Source organism: Mastomys coucha, unplaced genomic scaffold, assembly GCF_008632895.1.
Source record: "Mastomys coucha isolate ucsf_1 unplaced genomic scaffold, UCSF_Mcou_1 pScaffold3, whole genome shotgun sequence".
Classification (NCBI taxonomy): domain Eukaryota; kingdom Metazoa; phylum Chordata; class Mammalia; order Rodentia; family Muridae; genus Mastomys; species Mastomys coucha.
Genome location: NW_022196909.1, coordinates 35162577 through 35177093, shown reverse-complemented (window position 1 = coordinate 35177093; position 14517 = coordinate 35162577). Strand labels below are relative to the sequence as shown.

At 44.7% G+C, this 14517-nt stretch overlaps 1 protein-coding gene across 1 annotated transcript in view; it reads right to left on the bottom strand.

Annotated features, from left to right (window-relative positions):
* Positions 1 to 14517, bottom strand: part of Slc16a9 (solute carrier family 16 member 9) — a 41072-nt gene that overhangs the window by 24224 nt on the left and 2331 nt on the right. Inside the window, exon 2 of the mRNA XM_031348171.1 lies at positions 5409 to 5641. Within this exon, the coding sequence (XP_031204031.1) occupies positions 5409 to 5604 (196 nt within the window). The 5' untranslated portion in view covers positions 5605 to 5641. The remainder of the gene's footprint in view (positions 1 to 5408; positions 5642 to 14517) is intronic.

The following is a 14517-nucleotide window of genomic DNA, read 5'->3' as shown; positions in this document are numbered from 1 at the left end:
AAAAAAAAAAAAAAAAAAAAAAAAATGCCCAAGCCAATTACACCTCCTGGTTACTTCACAAGTGCAAAATTAAAATCTAAATAGATCTAGGCGTGGTGGCTCAGGCCTTTAATCTCAGTACTCCAGATACAAAGGTGGTCAAAGATCTCTGTGAATTAGAGGCCAGCCGTGTGTACAAAGTAAGTTCCAGGACAGCCAGGGCTACCTAGAGAAACCTTGTTAAACAAACAAACAAACAAACAAAATCCCAACAAAACAACAACGATAAGAACAATGAGTAAAATAAAATCTAACTCCAAAGGGTGCCTAATTTAAACTCACGTGTGAGCCCTCAGGGGGAGCAATCCTGTGGTAGCAGATGTTGCATTGTGTAGCATGTACAATGACCTAGGTTTAAATCCCTCAAACCCAAGAAAAGGAACAAAAACAAAAGAAAAAAAATCATGAGTCTAGGCCTCCTCTCAGGGCAACTTAATTGGAATACCTGAGAGTCAACAGCTAAGCAATTGTATGCTTTCATGATTCAAGTTATCTCCCTAAGTCACCAACCGGAAGGAAATGTACTTGTCCCGGTCCCAAGATCATGACATAGGGCTTGACCGAGATGCGGTGAGACCAAGGCCAACAGCAGGAGAATAAACAAGAAATTAAGACATCCAGAAATGGCTTTGGGTTGAAGGACAGCAAGCTGTAACCGCAGGCCCCACGTCTGACCTTCCAATCTGCACCGCGATATGACAAATGCCACATGGTGCTCCTTGTCAAGCCTTGCTAGTCAAAAAACAGCCCAACTAATGTCATACTTCACCCCCCAGCCCCAGATTTAGCAAGGGAAAGGTTATAAAGCGCAGCTATCTAAGAAGCCCACCCTGCCTCTTGAGTGTGTACTTCTAGTCTGTAATAAAACTTCGCAGACCATTGTGGAGTGGTGCAAACCTTCAATCCCAGAACTCTGGAGGTAGGCAGATCAGCTCTCTGTGACTTCCAGCCTAGCCTGGTCTATACAATGAGTTCCAGTACAGCCAAAACTACATAGTGAGACCCTGTCTCAAAAGGTGTATGTGTGTATATAATTATATATAATAGAACATATTTAGATTATATATAATATAAATATACAATGATATATAACATACTTATATATAATATAAATATACAATGATATATAATATAACATATTTATATTATATAATAAAAATATATAACTATATAAGATACTTATATATAATTATAAACATATGTTATATAAAATATATAATTATATTATATGTAAATATTATATAAAAATACACATATATGTAACCTCCCAGTTCCTTATTCTGAATGCTTTCTTGATGCTAACAAAAACCTGGAAACACTAGGTCTCTGTTTGGCTTCTCTGTATCTGAGACCTCCCCATCCTTCTCTAGCAACAAAAGATATGCTGGCTGATTTTCCCAGAACCAAGGCATCAGGCAGGTGGATGGTCAGTGTGGTCCTGCAGTGAGTACTGCCTACACACACACACACACACACACACACACACACACACACACACACACTTCCAGAAGCATTTGCTCTCCCTTTCTTCCACCATCTCTTTTTAGTGAGTTCCTCACTAACGAGCTCTCTGCTCTTCTCTTTTCTATGCTCATCCTCAAGAGCTTTGAGCTCCAGGTTCAAATGCCTCCTTAGCTAGTAGCTGGTGTCAGTAGAAGGTGCGTAGCCTGCCTAAGGTTGCCTGCCTAAAATATAGTTGAGCCAGGACTTCAGTTTGACTCGGGTTATCCCAAGCACCTTTGAGTACAGGTTTTCATCCTAATTTTGTTAATGTTTCAAATTCCATATATTTTAGGTTTTTCTTTTTTTCTGTTTTTCTTTGTTTCTTTGCCTGAAGTGAAAAGTTCACTGACCTAAAAAGCCAGCAATTTGGAGCTGCCTATTTAGAACACATACGCACTTTTATTTTGAGAGTCCCTTACATTTATGGTATCAGAAGAATGTGCAGTTAATAGCCCTCCAACTTACACTTAAACATTAATGAGATAATCTTTTATTAGTGCTCTCGAGAATAACAAAGGAGGTTAGAGAGATGTGTGGGAAATGAGTTGACACCAAAGTGGCTTCCCAACACACTCAGGATTTCCTGGAAGCATTGTGCAATGTAATTTGTTCTGTGCAGACGACGTAGTTGTTAGCCAAAAATTTGCCTATACAAAAATGAAGTTCATAACAGTTTCTGTGGTTTCTTTTAAGTGACCTCATGCTTGGGAAATACAAAGACTTGAAAGAAAAATAAAAAATTGGATCAGATAACTAATATCCAAATAGAGTTGGTGCTTAACTTTTCCAAAAACCAGCCAGCCTACTGTGGCTCTTTCTTCTCCGTGTTTTTCTATTAAGATGTGAACATTGACATAGGTTATCAAAATGCTACATTCAAGCACGTCCAGAATTCTCGGCACTCCTAAACGTCTTAAGAGACCTAGAAGGACAGTTCTAATATCACAGAAGCTCAGACCTGAAGGACCACTAAGATCAGGCATGAGTAGGTAACAGTAGCTGTCAGACATGATTCTGTGTCAAAGTGATCCCATGGTTCCAAGGGAAAGACATTAAAATGAATTACCTACTTAACCTCTGGGTAACAACTCTCCCAATGACTGTTTATAATTCTAATTTTTCCCAGAATTCCACTCATGCCCATATCTCTAGTTCTTCTGAACCAGGCTGGTTTCTTAGACTAGATAAGGCCCAGTTTTCAGGGCCCTGGTCTTCTGGCATTGTCATGAAACACTTAATAATTGTTAAGCAAGGATTCTTATTTCATATTGCTCTGGGGTTGATAAATTATGGAGACATTCCTACTAAAATGAAGATGGCTTACTCTCACCCTTGAGACAAATGTGGTTGACCTAGGAACATGGAGATGTTGACCTAGGGACATGGAGATGTTGACCTAAGGACATGGAGATGTTGACTTAGAGACATGGAGATGTTGACCTAGGGACATGATGATGTTGACCTAGGAACATAGAGATGTTGACCTAGGGACATAGAGATGTTGACCTAGGAACATGGAGATGTTGACCTAGGGACATGGAGATGTTGACCAGGCACATGGAAATATTGGGGGCTGAATCAGTTTTTAAGGGACACCAACTTCAGCTTCTACACCTGTGTCCATGTTCTACATCCCAGATGTCCCCTTCCCTCTCCTTCCTCCTAAAGTAACTCTGCGACAAGCCTTGTTCTCCTACCATGTGCTAAGGGGCGTATGTATCATTGCAATTATTCTTGGACCCTTTTCTGGGAACCCCTGATAATCCCTGTTCTGTTTAAAAATTTGCTAACAGAAATGATAAAATATAAGAACATGCTGTAAAAAAAAAATCTCCTCTCCATATCAGGTTGTTCTCCAGAAAGTCATGTGTTCAAATCTCTTTATGAATATATCAGTTACTAGCCACTTGCACTTTGGCAATTTTACAAGCAATCTTGCTTTAATTTTATAATCACATGTGTGTGTGTGTGCACCTGAGTGTGTGTATTGCACTATGTATGGAGCCCAGAGAACACTGGATCCCTGGGAACTGACATTACAGACAGTTGTGAGCCACCGGACATGGGTAGGAAGCGCCTATAAGAACAGCAGATACTGTCCTTATACCACTGAGCCGCCTCTCCAGCCTTGCCAATAATTGTTTAAAAACTCTTTCAAACAGATCCTGGGCAAGCTTCCTGTTTCTCTTGACTCTGCAACATCAAGATTTCTCCACTTGTTTAGTCATGCTTAGTTTCTTATCTAAGAAGGTCAGAGGAGCCTGCTGGGTTTCCAACACAGCTATGTATCCTGTTTTGGATTTACCAACTGGCTGCCACTGCCTTATGTCCACAGCAACCCCTTTAATCGCCAAGAGGCAGATATATCTTTAAAAAGGGATGACTAATACGTGGTTATTTCAAGCAGACTTTCATAAACCCATTTTAAAACTCAAAAACACCTTATGAATCACCACGCCCCATGCCCCCGAGTTTCTCGGCAGGATAGAGATCGGGTTTTGCTCCTGGAATCATAACAAGTTCCTAGCACACAGGAAGAAACCCCATGTGTACCCTCCTATGCCTGTCTTAGCCCACGTGGTGCTTCAATCGTGCCAGATAGGACGGAGCAAAAGTCATTAATAATCACTGCAGAACTCAAACTGCGACTCAAGACACTGAAGTGGTACATGATATTCATGGTCAAAAGGTTAATAAGAAAAAAAAAATCCTTTCCTGTTTGCTTTAAGTGGAGCAACCACTACCATGCCACAAATAACTCTTTATCAAAATAGATCTCCATATAACCCCCATGAAAAGCCCAAAGAATGTCACCATTCTTATGGTGTCCTATGACTGCCTTACTGTGGGATATTTTTTCTGAGGACGTTGCTGTGATTGGCTGGCATGTGAACTGACCCTAGTGCTGAGGCAGAGAAGGAATCAGAGCTTGGAAGACACGGAGATCAACAGCATACTGTGGACATCCTAGCACATTGTAAACATTGTGTACTTATTATATCCATGGGAATGTGTGTGCTCCTTGTTAGAGAGTGAGCTGCATGTGTGTGTGTGTGTGTGTGTGTGTGTGTGTGTGTGTGTGTGTGTGTGTACAGGTGGAGGTCAGAAGACAACACTAATGTTCTTGGGATTAAGTCACCCTTGTTTTTCAAGGGAGAGTCCCAGTGCACATCCAAGCTAAGCTAGGCTGGCTGGCCAGTGAGCCTCAGGGATCTGCTTGACTCTATCTCTCCTGCTCTGGGATTCTAAGCAGGCGCTAAAAGCATCCAGCTTTCCTATGGAGTACTAGAGATCAAACTGAAATTCTCGTGCCCGACACACGTGCTATGTCACGAGCTCCTCTCCCCTACAAGCATCTTAGAGGCAGGAAGCCTGTGTTGGTAGCTCAACTTTTCTTTTCCTTTTAAAGATTTGCTTAGCTGGGCGGTGGTGGTGCACGCCTTTAATCCCAGTACTTGGGAGGCAGAGGCAGGAGGATTTCTGAGTTCAAGGCCAGCCTGATCTACAGAGTGAGTTCCAGGACAGCCAGGGCTACACAGAGAAACCCTGTCTTGAAAATTAAAAAAAAAAAAAAAAGAAAGAAAGAAAGAAAGAAAAAAGATTTGCTTTACTATGTGCAAATGTGTGCCCATGTGTGTGCATGTGAGTGTGTGTGCGTGTGTGTGTGTTCTCTCACATGTGTATGTGGGAGTTCACAGAGGGCAGAAGAGTGTCTCATCCCCTGGAGCAGTCTCAAAGACACGGAGGAAAATACTCATTATCCTTAAAACGTGTAAAAGCCTTCCATGCCTTGTACGATGTTAATGACACGGCAAACATAATTAAACGATTAAAGAGTAAGAAACCGTACAAACACATCCACTTACTTGCAAGCAAGCCGACTCCGCTGGCCAGGGATCCTACCCAGGCTGTTTTTCCTTTACCTTCACCGAAGGCATCCAGCCATTCTACATACAAGACCCCAACAGCTAACGGGGATCCGTAACAGAGGAACTGGGTGAAGAAGGAGACGACCACAATCACCCAGCCCCACCCTCCATCAGGTGACTTCTGAAATTCCATTGTGAGAGGAAATCAACGGGGCGGTTCGCTGAAGGCTCTAGAAAACAACCAGAAAAGAGAAAAAAAGCCTTGAGAGGGTGGTAGGTACAGAGTTCCGGCTTAAAACACCTCTTCCTGAAATGGCCAACTCCGTAAGAGCACTGGTTGTTCTTGCAGAAGAACCCCACCACCACCACCACCAATTTGGGCCGGGCAGTAGGAGCACATGGCTTTAATCCCAGCACTTGGGAGGCAGAGGCAGGCAGATCTCTGAGTTTGAGGCCAGCCTGGTCTACAGAGTGAGTTCCAGGACAGCCAGAGCTACACAGCCTGTCCCGGAAAAACAAACAAACAAACAAACAAACAAATCAATTTGGTGGGTAGGACCCATGTTGGATGGCTCACAGCTGCTGATAACTGTTCCAGCTTTATGAGTTATAACGCCCTCTTCTGGACTCCACAGGCACTGCACTCACATGTCTGTCAGTCTGCCTGCCAGTCTGCCGCTCTCTCTCTCTCTCTCTCTCTCTCTCTCTCTCTCTCTCTCTCTCTCTCTCTCTCTCTCTCTCTCTCTGTCTCTCTCTCTCTCTCTCTCTCTCTCTCTCTCCTCTCTCTCTCCTCTCTCTCTCTTCCAACAAGGAAATAAATAAAAATTAAATATCCTTTCCTGACATATAACACGGGTAACTATACAATATGACTGCCTTATCAAGTTTACATCTTCACTCATAATCGGCACAAATCGCACAACCATTTGAACACTTCTTTTAATTATAAAAAGGCAAGTCGTGAAATGGCATTCCCCAACCTTCAGCCCCTTCACCTGGCTCTCTTCTTTTCCCAATCATAAGAAACCATTGATTTTAGCCTCCCAGCCCTTTTATTTCCGAGACCGCCCAGGAAGTGGAGGATTAATAAGAAGAGACGCAATAGGAGTGTTCTTGGGTCAGAACGAAGAGGCTTCAATCAGGTCTCCTAGCTTGGCGACAGGTACCCTAACCTGCTAAATCACCTCCACAAACGCAGGCCGTTTCCCTGGAACCCACACAGGGGAAGACAAGCTTTGACCTTCACACACACATGCATGCTGTGCTAGGCGCATGCCTGCCCCCATAATAAGTAAAATGGAGTTTTGAAAAGGAAGAAGCTTAGACACTTGGGAAGTATTTTTAGTCCAACCCTGGGGCTGGCTCATATACCACCAGAACTGCCCACCCCTTCTGACCATAAGAAGTCATGGTGACCTCTAGTGAGGCACTCCTGTCCCTGAGGGTTGTCAGCTGAAGGCCCTTTTCCAGCTGGGATTCCCAAGCATCAGCAAGGAGGCATTCATTGGCTCTGGGAGTCTGGAGGGCGGCTGATGGTACATTTCCATCTCTGGCAGCTTGAGCAAGCTCCCAGGGCTACCTCACTGTACTGGCTGATGTTGTGTGTCAACTTGACACAGGCTGAAGTTATCACAGAGAAAGGAGCCTCCCTTGAGGGAATGCCTCCATGAGATCCAGCTGTAAGGCATTTTCTCAATTAGTTATTAAGGGTGGGAGTGCCCTTTGTGGGTGGTGCCATCCCTGGGCTGGTAGTCCTAGGTTCTATAAGAAAGCAAGCTGAGCAAGCCAGGGGAAGCAAGCCAGTAAGGAACATCCCTCCGTTGCCTCTGCGTCAGCTCCTGCTTCCTGACCTGCTTGAGTTCCAGTCTTGACTTCCTTTGGTGATGAATAGCCATGTGGAAGTGTAAGCTGAATAAACCCTTTCCTCCCCAACTTGCTTCTTGGTCATGATGTTTTGTGCAGGAATAGAAACCCTGATTAAGACACTCACATTCAAGTAAGCAAAACCAAGCGCACATTCTTATTTTTTTTTTTTTTGTGACAAAAATCACCATTTGGACATTCTATTGTTTCATGTGACAGCCTTTGAGGCTTCACATGATTCTAGTCTCTTTTAAAATCAGTACACAGCAGTTCACCATGTGACTATCTGCTTACTCCTGCACTATTTATGTGCTGATCAAGAAAAAAAACATTTTTTTTTTTGCGATGCTTCAAATTTGAAAAAAAAAACTTAGATGTTCCATCTCTTTTATGTCCATTATTTTATGTTATTACTTATTTTTCTCATTTGTGCCTCTGTAGGTGCACCTGCATACATGCCCACAGCACATGTGTGGCCATCAGAGGGATAATTAGTGGAAGTCATTTCTTTACTTCCAAGTTGTGTGTGGGGAGTTGAACTCGGGTCACAAGCCTTGTCGACAAGCACCTTTACCTGCTGAGCCACCTTGCTAGTCCCTAGTTTACCTTTTGGAGACATGGTCTTCCCACTGGCCTAGAATGGATCACTTGAGTTAAGCTGGCTGACTGGTGAGCTTCACAGATTCATCTGTCTCCTCCCACCCGGCCCTTAGCGCTGGTGTTATAAGCACGGGCCACCAACCTGCCTCATTTATGTGGGTGCTGGAATTGAATTCAGGCCTTTGTGCTTCTCTGGCAAACACTCTACTATCTCCCCATCTGTCCCCCGAGCCTCTCTAAGGATCTGCCGTAGACAACTCCAGTTCAGAATCCCCTTCAAGGAAAACACAGTCCTGATTCCTAACCTGGCGTAGGAGCAACCAAACATCTTATAGGATGGACAGGCTCTGGAAAGACAAGTGCCACTTGAGAGCCAACTTCGTTTAAATCCCCAAATTCTACCAGTTTGGGAAAGTGCAGGCTGGCAGGCAGAACAGGGGTGGGGGGTGGGGGGGGAACATGGGGGGAGGGGCAGGAAAGTGGATTTTTCAGGAAGGTAAGAGTAAAGACCATGTCCCTCTTTTTTTTTTTTTTTTTTTGGTTTTTTGAGACAGTGTTTCTCTGTGTGGCCCTGGCTGTCCTGGAACTCACTCTATAGACCAGGCTGGCCTCCAACTCAGAAATCCGCCTGCCTCTGCCTCCCAAGTGCTGGGAGACGGTGTCCCTCTTAAAACCAACAAAACTCTTTTCTTCAGTGGCTACCCCCCTTCCACCTGGCTATGGGTGATATTTCAACACGCAGGACAAGAATAGGGTAATTTCTCACAGTAAGTATCCAGGACAGCAAAGCTTTAGAGAAGGAAGTGCCTATAAAGCTATCAACTGTGGCTTGGGAGACAGGTTCCCGTGGTGTTGACGGATACCTGATCGCTGAGCCATCATCATCCCCCAATTTACAACGAGTGTCATCCCGTCCATCAATGGGAGCAGGGGGACGGAGATGGACAGAGATGTAACGATTTCCTGTACTTTCCTTCGTGGCTTAGCTACCTCTTGCCTGCCGAGGTGCTAAAATGCCCAGCACATCAGAGTATCCGACACAGCAGAGCCCACTGCCAGGCACCTAGCATAGGTGACCAGAATGGAGACAGGCTAGACAATAGCTACCAAAATCCAGGTAAGGCAGGGTTCGTCCTAACATTGTTTAGCACGGTAGGGTAACTGCATTTAGGGACATTTCATTTTGTATTTCAAGGTAACTGAAACAGGCCTACAATAATAAATATCAGAAGCATCAGAAATCGTTAATGGCCCTGATTTGACTTTCGACTGTTAACACTGTGCACACATGAATTTAACTACCACACCATACTCTGCAAAGAATACTATGTACAAAATACTATGCCGGTTAAAAATAAGACTCAAGTAAATGCCAAAGTTACATATTTGGAGATGGCTGCTATATTCGTTAATGTGCGAGTCGCGGTTGACTTATTAGTGTATGGCCCCAGAATAAGAGCTGTGGGTTTGTACGGTCATGTCAAGCCCTCTGTGTATTCTCTCCAGGCCAGCTCAGGCACATAAGGCCTCCAGCCTCTCTGAATGCACTGGTTTCGTTTTGTTTGCTCAAATGGGTTCTTCTCTTCATCCGTATCTGCCCTGAAGCTCAAGCTACAGTCAGGCCCCCTTGTTTATAAAATAGTTCGTTGACACGAATCAAGGAGCACACGCAAGCCTGTCCAATCCCAGAATCCACTTCTGAAAACACTCTGCAGCTGGATGAGGTGGCACATGCCTTTGATCCCTGTAATTGGGAGGTAGAGCCAGGTGGAGCTCAATGAGCTTGAAGCCAGCCTGTTTATAGATAGCCTAGCCAAGGCTACATAGTGAGACCCTGTCTTGATAGATAGATAGGTAGATAGATAGAATAAAAGATTTTTTTTTTTTTTTTTTTTTTGGTTTTTCAAGACAGGGTTTCTCTGTGTAGCCCTGGCTGTCCTGGAACTCACTCTGTAGACCAGGCTGGCCTCCAACTCAGAAATCTGCCTGCCTCTGCCTCCCAAGTGCTGGGATTAAAGGTGTGCACTGCCGCCACCACCCGGCAGAATGAAAGATTTTAAATGCAGTTCAGTTAAAAGAAGTTCATTGCACAATTCCCCTTGGAATCATTAAGGAAACCCATAATTCTGTTTTCCTTTCCCCTTTTGGACTCAAGATAAATGCACTATATAAAAAAAAAATCTAAACCGCTATTATGATTCAACTCACAAGAGCAAAATTCAAGGGGGTCCCCGGATTGTTCTAAGTTTATTGAGGGAAAGGCACCACAATGTCACCCCTTTAATCCTAGCACTTGGGAGGAAGGGGTAGGCAGATCATCATGAGTCTCGGGCCAGCTGGACATATAGAATAGGGTCCTAACTCCATGGAGGAGGGGGAAATGAAGAGGAGGAGGAGGAGAAGGAAGAGGAAGGGGGTAGGGGGAAGAGGAGGGGGAGAGGGGGAAGAGGAGGGGGAGAATGGAGAGAATGACTGGGCAAATCTTGCAGGACAGAGTCAATGGAGAGTTCCAAGCATCTTGAGTTGACCTCCAAATACACCCTGACCGAGACGAAGCCAGTTTACTATGTCTCACTGGGATGGAGTTCAGAACTGTAGCAAGGAGAGTGCTCAGAGAGACACCTCTGGGTCCTTGGAACTCCGCCAGACTAAGTGTCCCTGGAAGGAACAATTAACAGGACTCATTAGCGGCTGAAGTCCCTGATGTGATCTTCAGCAGGGTCATAAGCAAAGAGTGCTCTTTGACCTTCGAGCTTGGTAGCTGTCTGAAGCTGAAGCTGATGACCTGTCAACTTGATACAGTCTGGAGTCACTGGAGAGGGGAATCGCAGAGAGAGAGAGATTATCCAGATCAAGGTGGCCCGTGGAGATATCTCTTCTATCTCTATCTATCTATCTATCTATCTATCTATCTATCTATCTATCTATCTATCTATCTATGGGATATTTTCCTAATTAATGATTGTTGTAAGAAGGTTCAGGCTATTATTCCCTGGGAAGGTGGTTCTGGGTTGGATAAGAATGCCCTGTAAGTGGACCAGAGCAAGCTTTGTTCCTGCATTGTTTTTCCACTTCAAGTTCCTGTTCGAATTCTGCCATGGCTTTCCTCGGTGACGGACTGTAACCTAGAAATGTGAGCTAAAGAAGTCATTTCCTTCCCTAAGTTGCTTTTTGGGTGGTGTTTGATCACAGCAACAGAGAGAACACCAGAACAGCAGCCCAGCGTTTGCCAGAAATCGCCACCAAAGGGGCAGTGACACACTCTAGCAAGGAGGAGGCCAACTATGAGTCAATGGACTCAGGCTAAGGTCACTGACTCACGCATGGCCGATGTTAAGGCCAAATCTGGCCCAAGATGATTTTGTTTGACCCGCTTAGTGTGGGAACTTTTGTTCTTGTTTTTGGGTGGATTTGAATGAACTGCCCATGCTTCAAACACTGGAAGGTAGCCCATAAAATTCCAAATTTCAGGGTTCTCCTCCCCAAAAAAGAAAACAGAAATTCTGTCAACATCGGGTCCTCATTTGTATGTAATAATTAGCTGGACCTGAGTAACTCTGGCCTTGGTTGGACGAACATCTCTCCAGTTTCTTCTACTCTCTAATAAGTCTGAGTCTGGATGAAATGCTAAGCGCACTTAGTGGCTTAGTGTCTCTCCTTACTAATCCTAATGTCCCGGATACACGCCCCTGCCCCTGCCCCACTCCTGCCATCTTTGTTCATCCAGGATCAGTCTCACCGGACACCGTTGACTCTGCTCATCCAGCCAGTGAATAGCCACCCATCTTAAGTCCTGTCCAGCCCCAGAGAAGATATCAAACAGGATGTGTGAACTATTGGGAGTCAAGAGGCTTAACAGAATACAAACACGCAGCCACCACGCCCAGATCTACACACATTTGGCAAGATCCTCCCTCTGGGTCCTACCCTCACCATGTTCTTGGTGCTTCGGAAATCTTGCTAATGTTTGTTCGGGTAGCCCAGCCTAGAGCTTAACCAGGGAGCATTCTGGCAAAGATGCCCACTAGGAGACCTCACTTCTGTTTCATATGCTTATACAACTTACATGTGACTATTGAGAACCCAATCTGATGTCTGAATTCATTCATTTGATATGACCCTAAGTTGGGCACCAGAATTAAGCACCCTCCCTTTCACCAGGCCACCAAGAATCTGCAACAGGGATGAGAAAAGCGAAGTCATCCAGGCCTCAAAGGATATGGGGATAGGGTTACCAGTTATGACGCCTCTCCTCTCCTCTTCTCTCTCTTCTGTCTGTCTCTCTGTCTCTTTCTGTGTCTCTGTGTGTTTCTATCTCTGTCTCTCTGCCACTCTGTCTCTGTTTGTCTCTCTGTGTCTCTCTGTTTCTGTCTCTCTGTGTCTCTCTGTCTCTGTCTTTCTGTCTCTCTCTGTCTCTCTCTGTCGCTGTCTCTGTCTCTCTCTCTGTGTCTCTCTGTGTCTCTCTGTCTCTGTCTCTCTCTGTCTCTGTGTCTCTGTCTCTCTCTGTCTCTCTGTCTCTCTCTCTGTCTCTGTCTCTCTCTCTCTCTCTCTCTCTCTCTCTCTCTCTCTGTTAGGTTTCTTGAGACAGGGTTTCTCTGTATAAACCAGGCTGCCTGGAATTCACCTTGTAGACCAGGCTGGCCTCAAACTCAAGAGATTCATCTGCCTCTTACTTCCCGAATGCTGAGATTAAAGGTGTGCACCATCACTGTCCAGCTATGATGTTTTCTTTCTCCTTGGAATAGAATACATTTGAAAGCTCAACGGAAGCCGGGCAGTGGTGGCACATACCTTTAATCCCAGTACTTGGGAGGCAGAGGCAGGGGGATTTCTGAGTTCGAGGCCAGCCTGGTCTACAGAGTGAGTTCCAGGACAGCCAGGGCGACACAGAGAAATCCTGTCTCGAAAACACAAAACCTCAAAAACAAAAAGAAAAAAGAAAGCTCAATGGTGCACACTAGCTACTTAAATTCTCCCCTATCCATTCCACCAAATTAGTGCTGTATTTTATGAAGTAACTGACCAAATCTAAAGAGTATCTACCATTCTATACGATTTTCCCCCACCATAATGGCCAAATAGCATGGGTGACTTAAGAGAGAGAAACCAGGAGATTCTTGGAATCTCTTCTTTGGAGATCACCGGTCCCTCAGAAACTCTGTTTGCTCTCATCTTCATATTTGAAGCTGTCGAGCTGGCTAACATTTCCCTCACTCCTTATCCACGTCTGCTCAGGCTTAAGAGTTTCTTTTAAAGCACAACATCACGTACTAGGTAGGGTGTGTTGGTTTGTTTAAGGGAGATTTTCATTGTGTAGCTGGGCTGGCCTCCAAACTACAATCCTCCCGCCCCCATCATCCTGAATGCTGGTATTAGAGGTGTGAGCCACCGCACCCACCTCTGAAATATGCCCCAGAACGGAGTGTGCAGAAGCAGCGTTAATCAGAATGATGGGGATGAGGATGGTAAGAGAGGACTCCCCACCCCCTGCAGGAGCCACACTGTGATGCAAAGCCATAGCTCAAAAGACAGGCTCTGACCATGGGAAACTTAGGTTCAAACGCTGGACTGACTACTTTTTTTCTTTTAAGGAATTATTTTATTATTTTTAATTGTGTGCATGCATGTGTGTGTATGTATGTGTTTGTGTGTGTGAGTGTGTGCGCGGACACATGACTGCTGCTGCCCAGGAGATCAAAGATTTCTTTCTATCCCCTTGGAGCTAGAGTGAGAGGAAGTTTTGAGCCACTTGGTGTGGGTGCTAGGAACCGAACTTGGGTCCTCTGCAAGAACAGTACATGTTCTTAACTACTGGGCTATCTCTCTAGCCCCAAGATGGACTAGTTGCTTAGTCGAGTGATCTAAATTCTCAGTCTAAAGTCAAAATAACACAAAAGCTGGGTGGCTCTCAGGACTATAGGTTGGACAAGCACCAATGGTTACTAGAACAATGAATGATTGAAATAAGCTAGAATGTGTTGGTACCCTACTGGCCCAGGAAGGTCTAGAGAAAAATCACAACCGGATATGAAAGGTCACTGGAGTCAAACACATATTTGCCCCCACAAACATCCCCCCCCAGCAATGTGGATAGGAAACAAACATGGACATTTTAACCTTTTCCTTATTCTAGAGGCAACTCAGAAGACCAAACTGGAGGCCAAAAACTTAGTCAAGGACTCCAAGATTGTTACGACGAGTCACAAGGGCAATATTCAGATGCACTTTAGCGTCTTAGCATCAGATATCCCATTTAGGGCCACCTCATCTCCCAGCCTCGGCTAGCGTAAATTCCAAGGCCCACCTACTCCGCAGCTTCGTTTCCTCTTTCCACCTGTGCTGGGCTCTTATTCAGCAGGGCCCCCTTCCCATCAGAGAGACTCCTCTCCCCATTCCAGTCTTGGCTGAGACCCTGCACCCACCACAGAACTCTTGCTTGTAGTCCTCTAGGTTCTTGTTATTTAATAATAGTAAATATTGATTGGTCTTGCTGCCTTTGGACCCCTCCCTCCCCGACATCTTACACCATACATACACAGAAGCACGCTGTCTTTCTTACCAGACTGAATAGAGGCTGTAACTTTATTAATTTTTTTGGACTGAATAATAAATTATAGTTTAACCCTTTAGTCCACAAAGAATC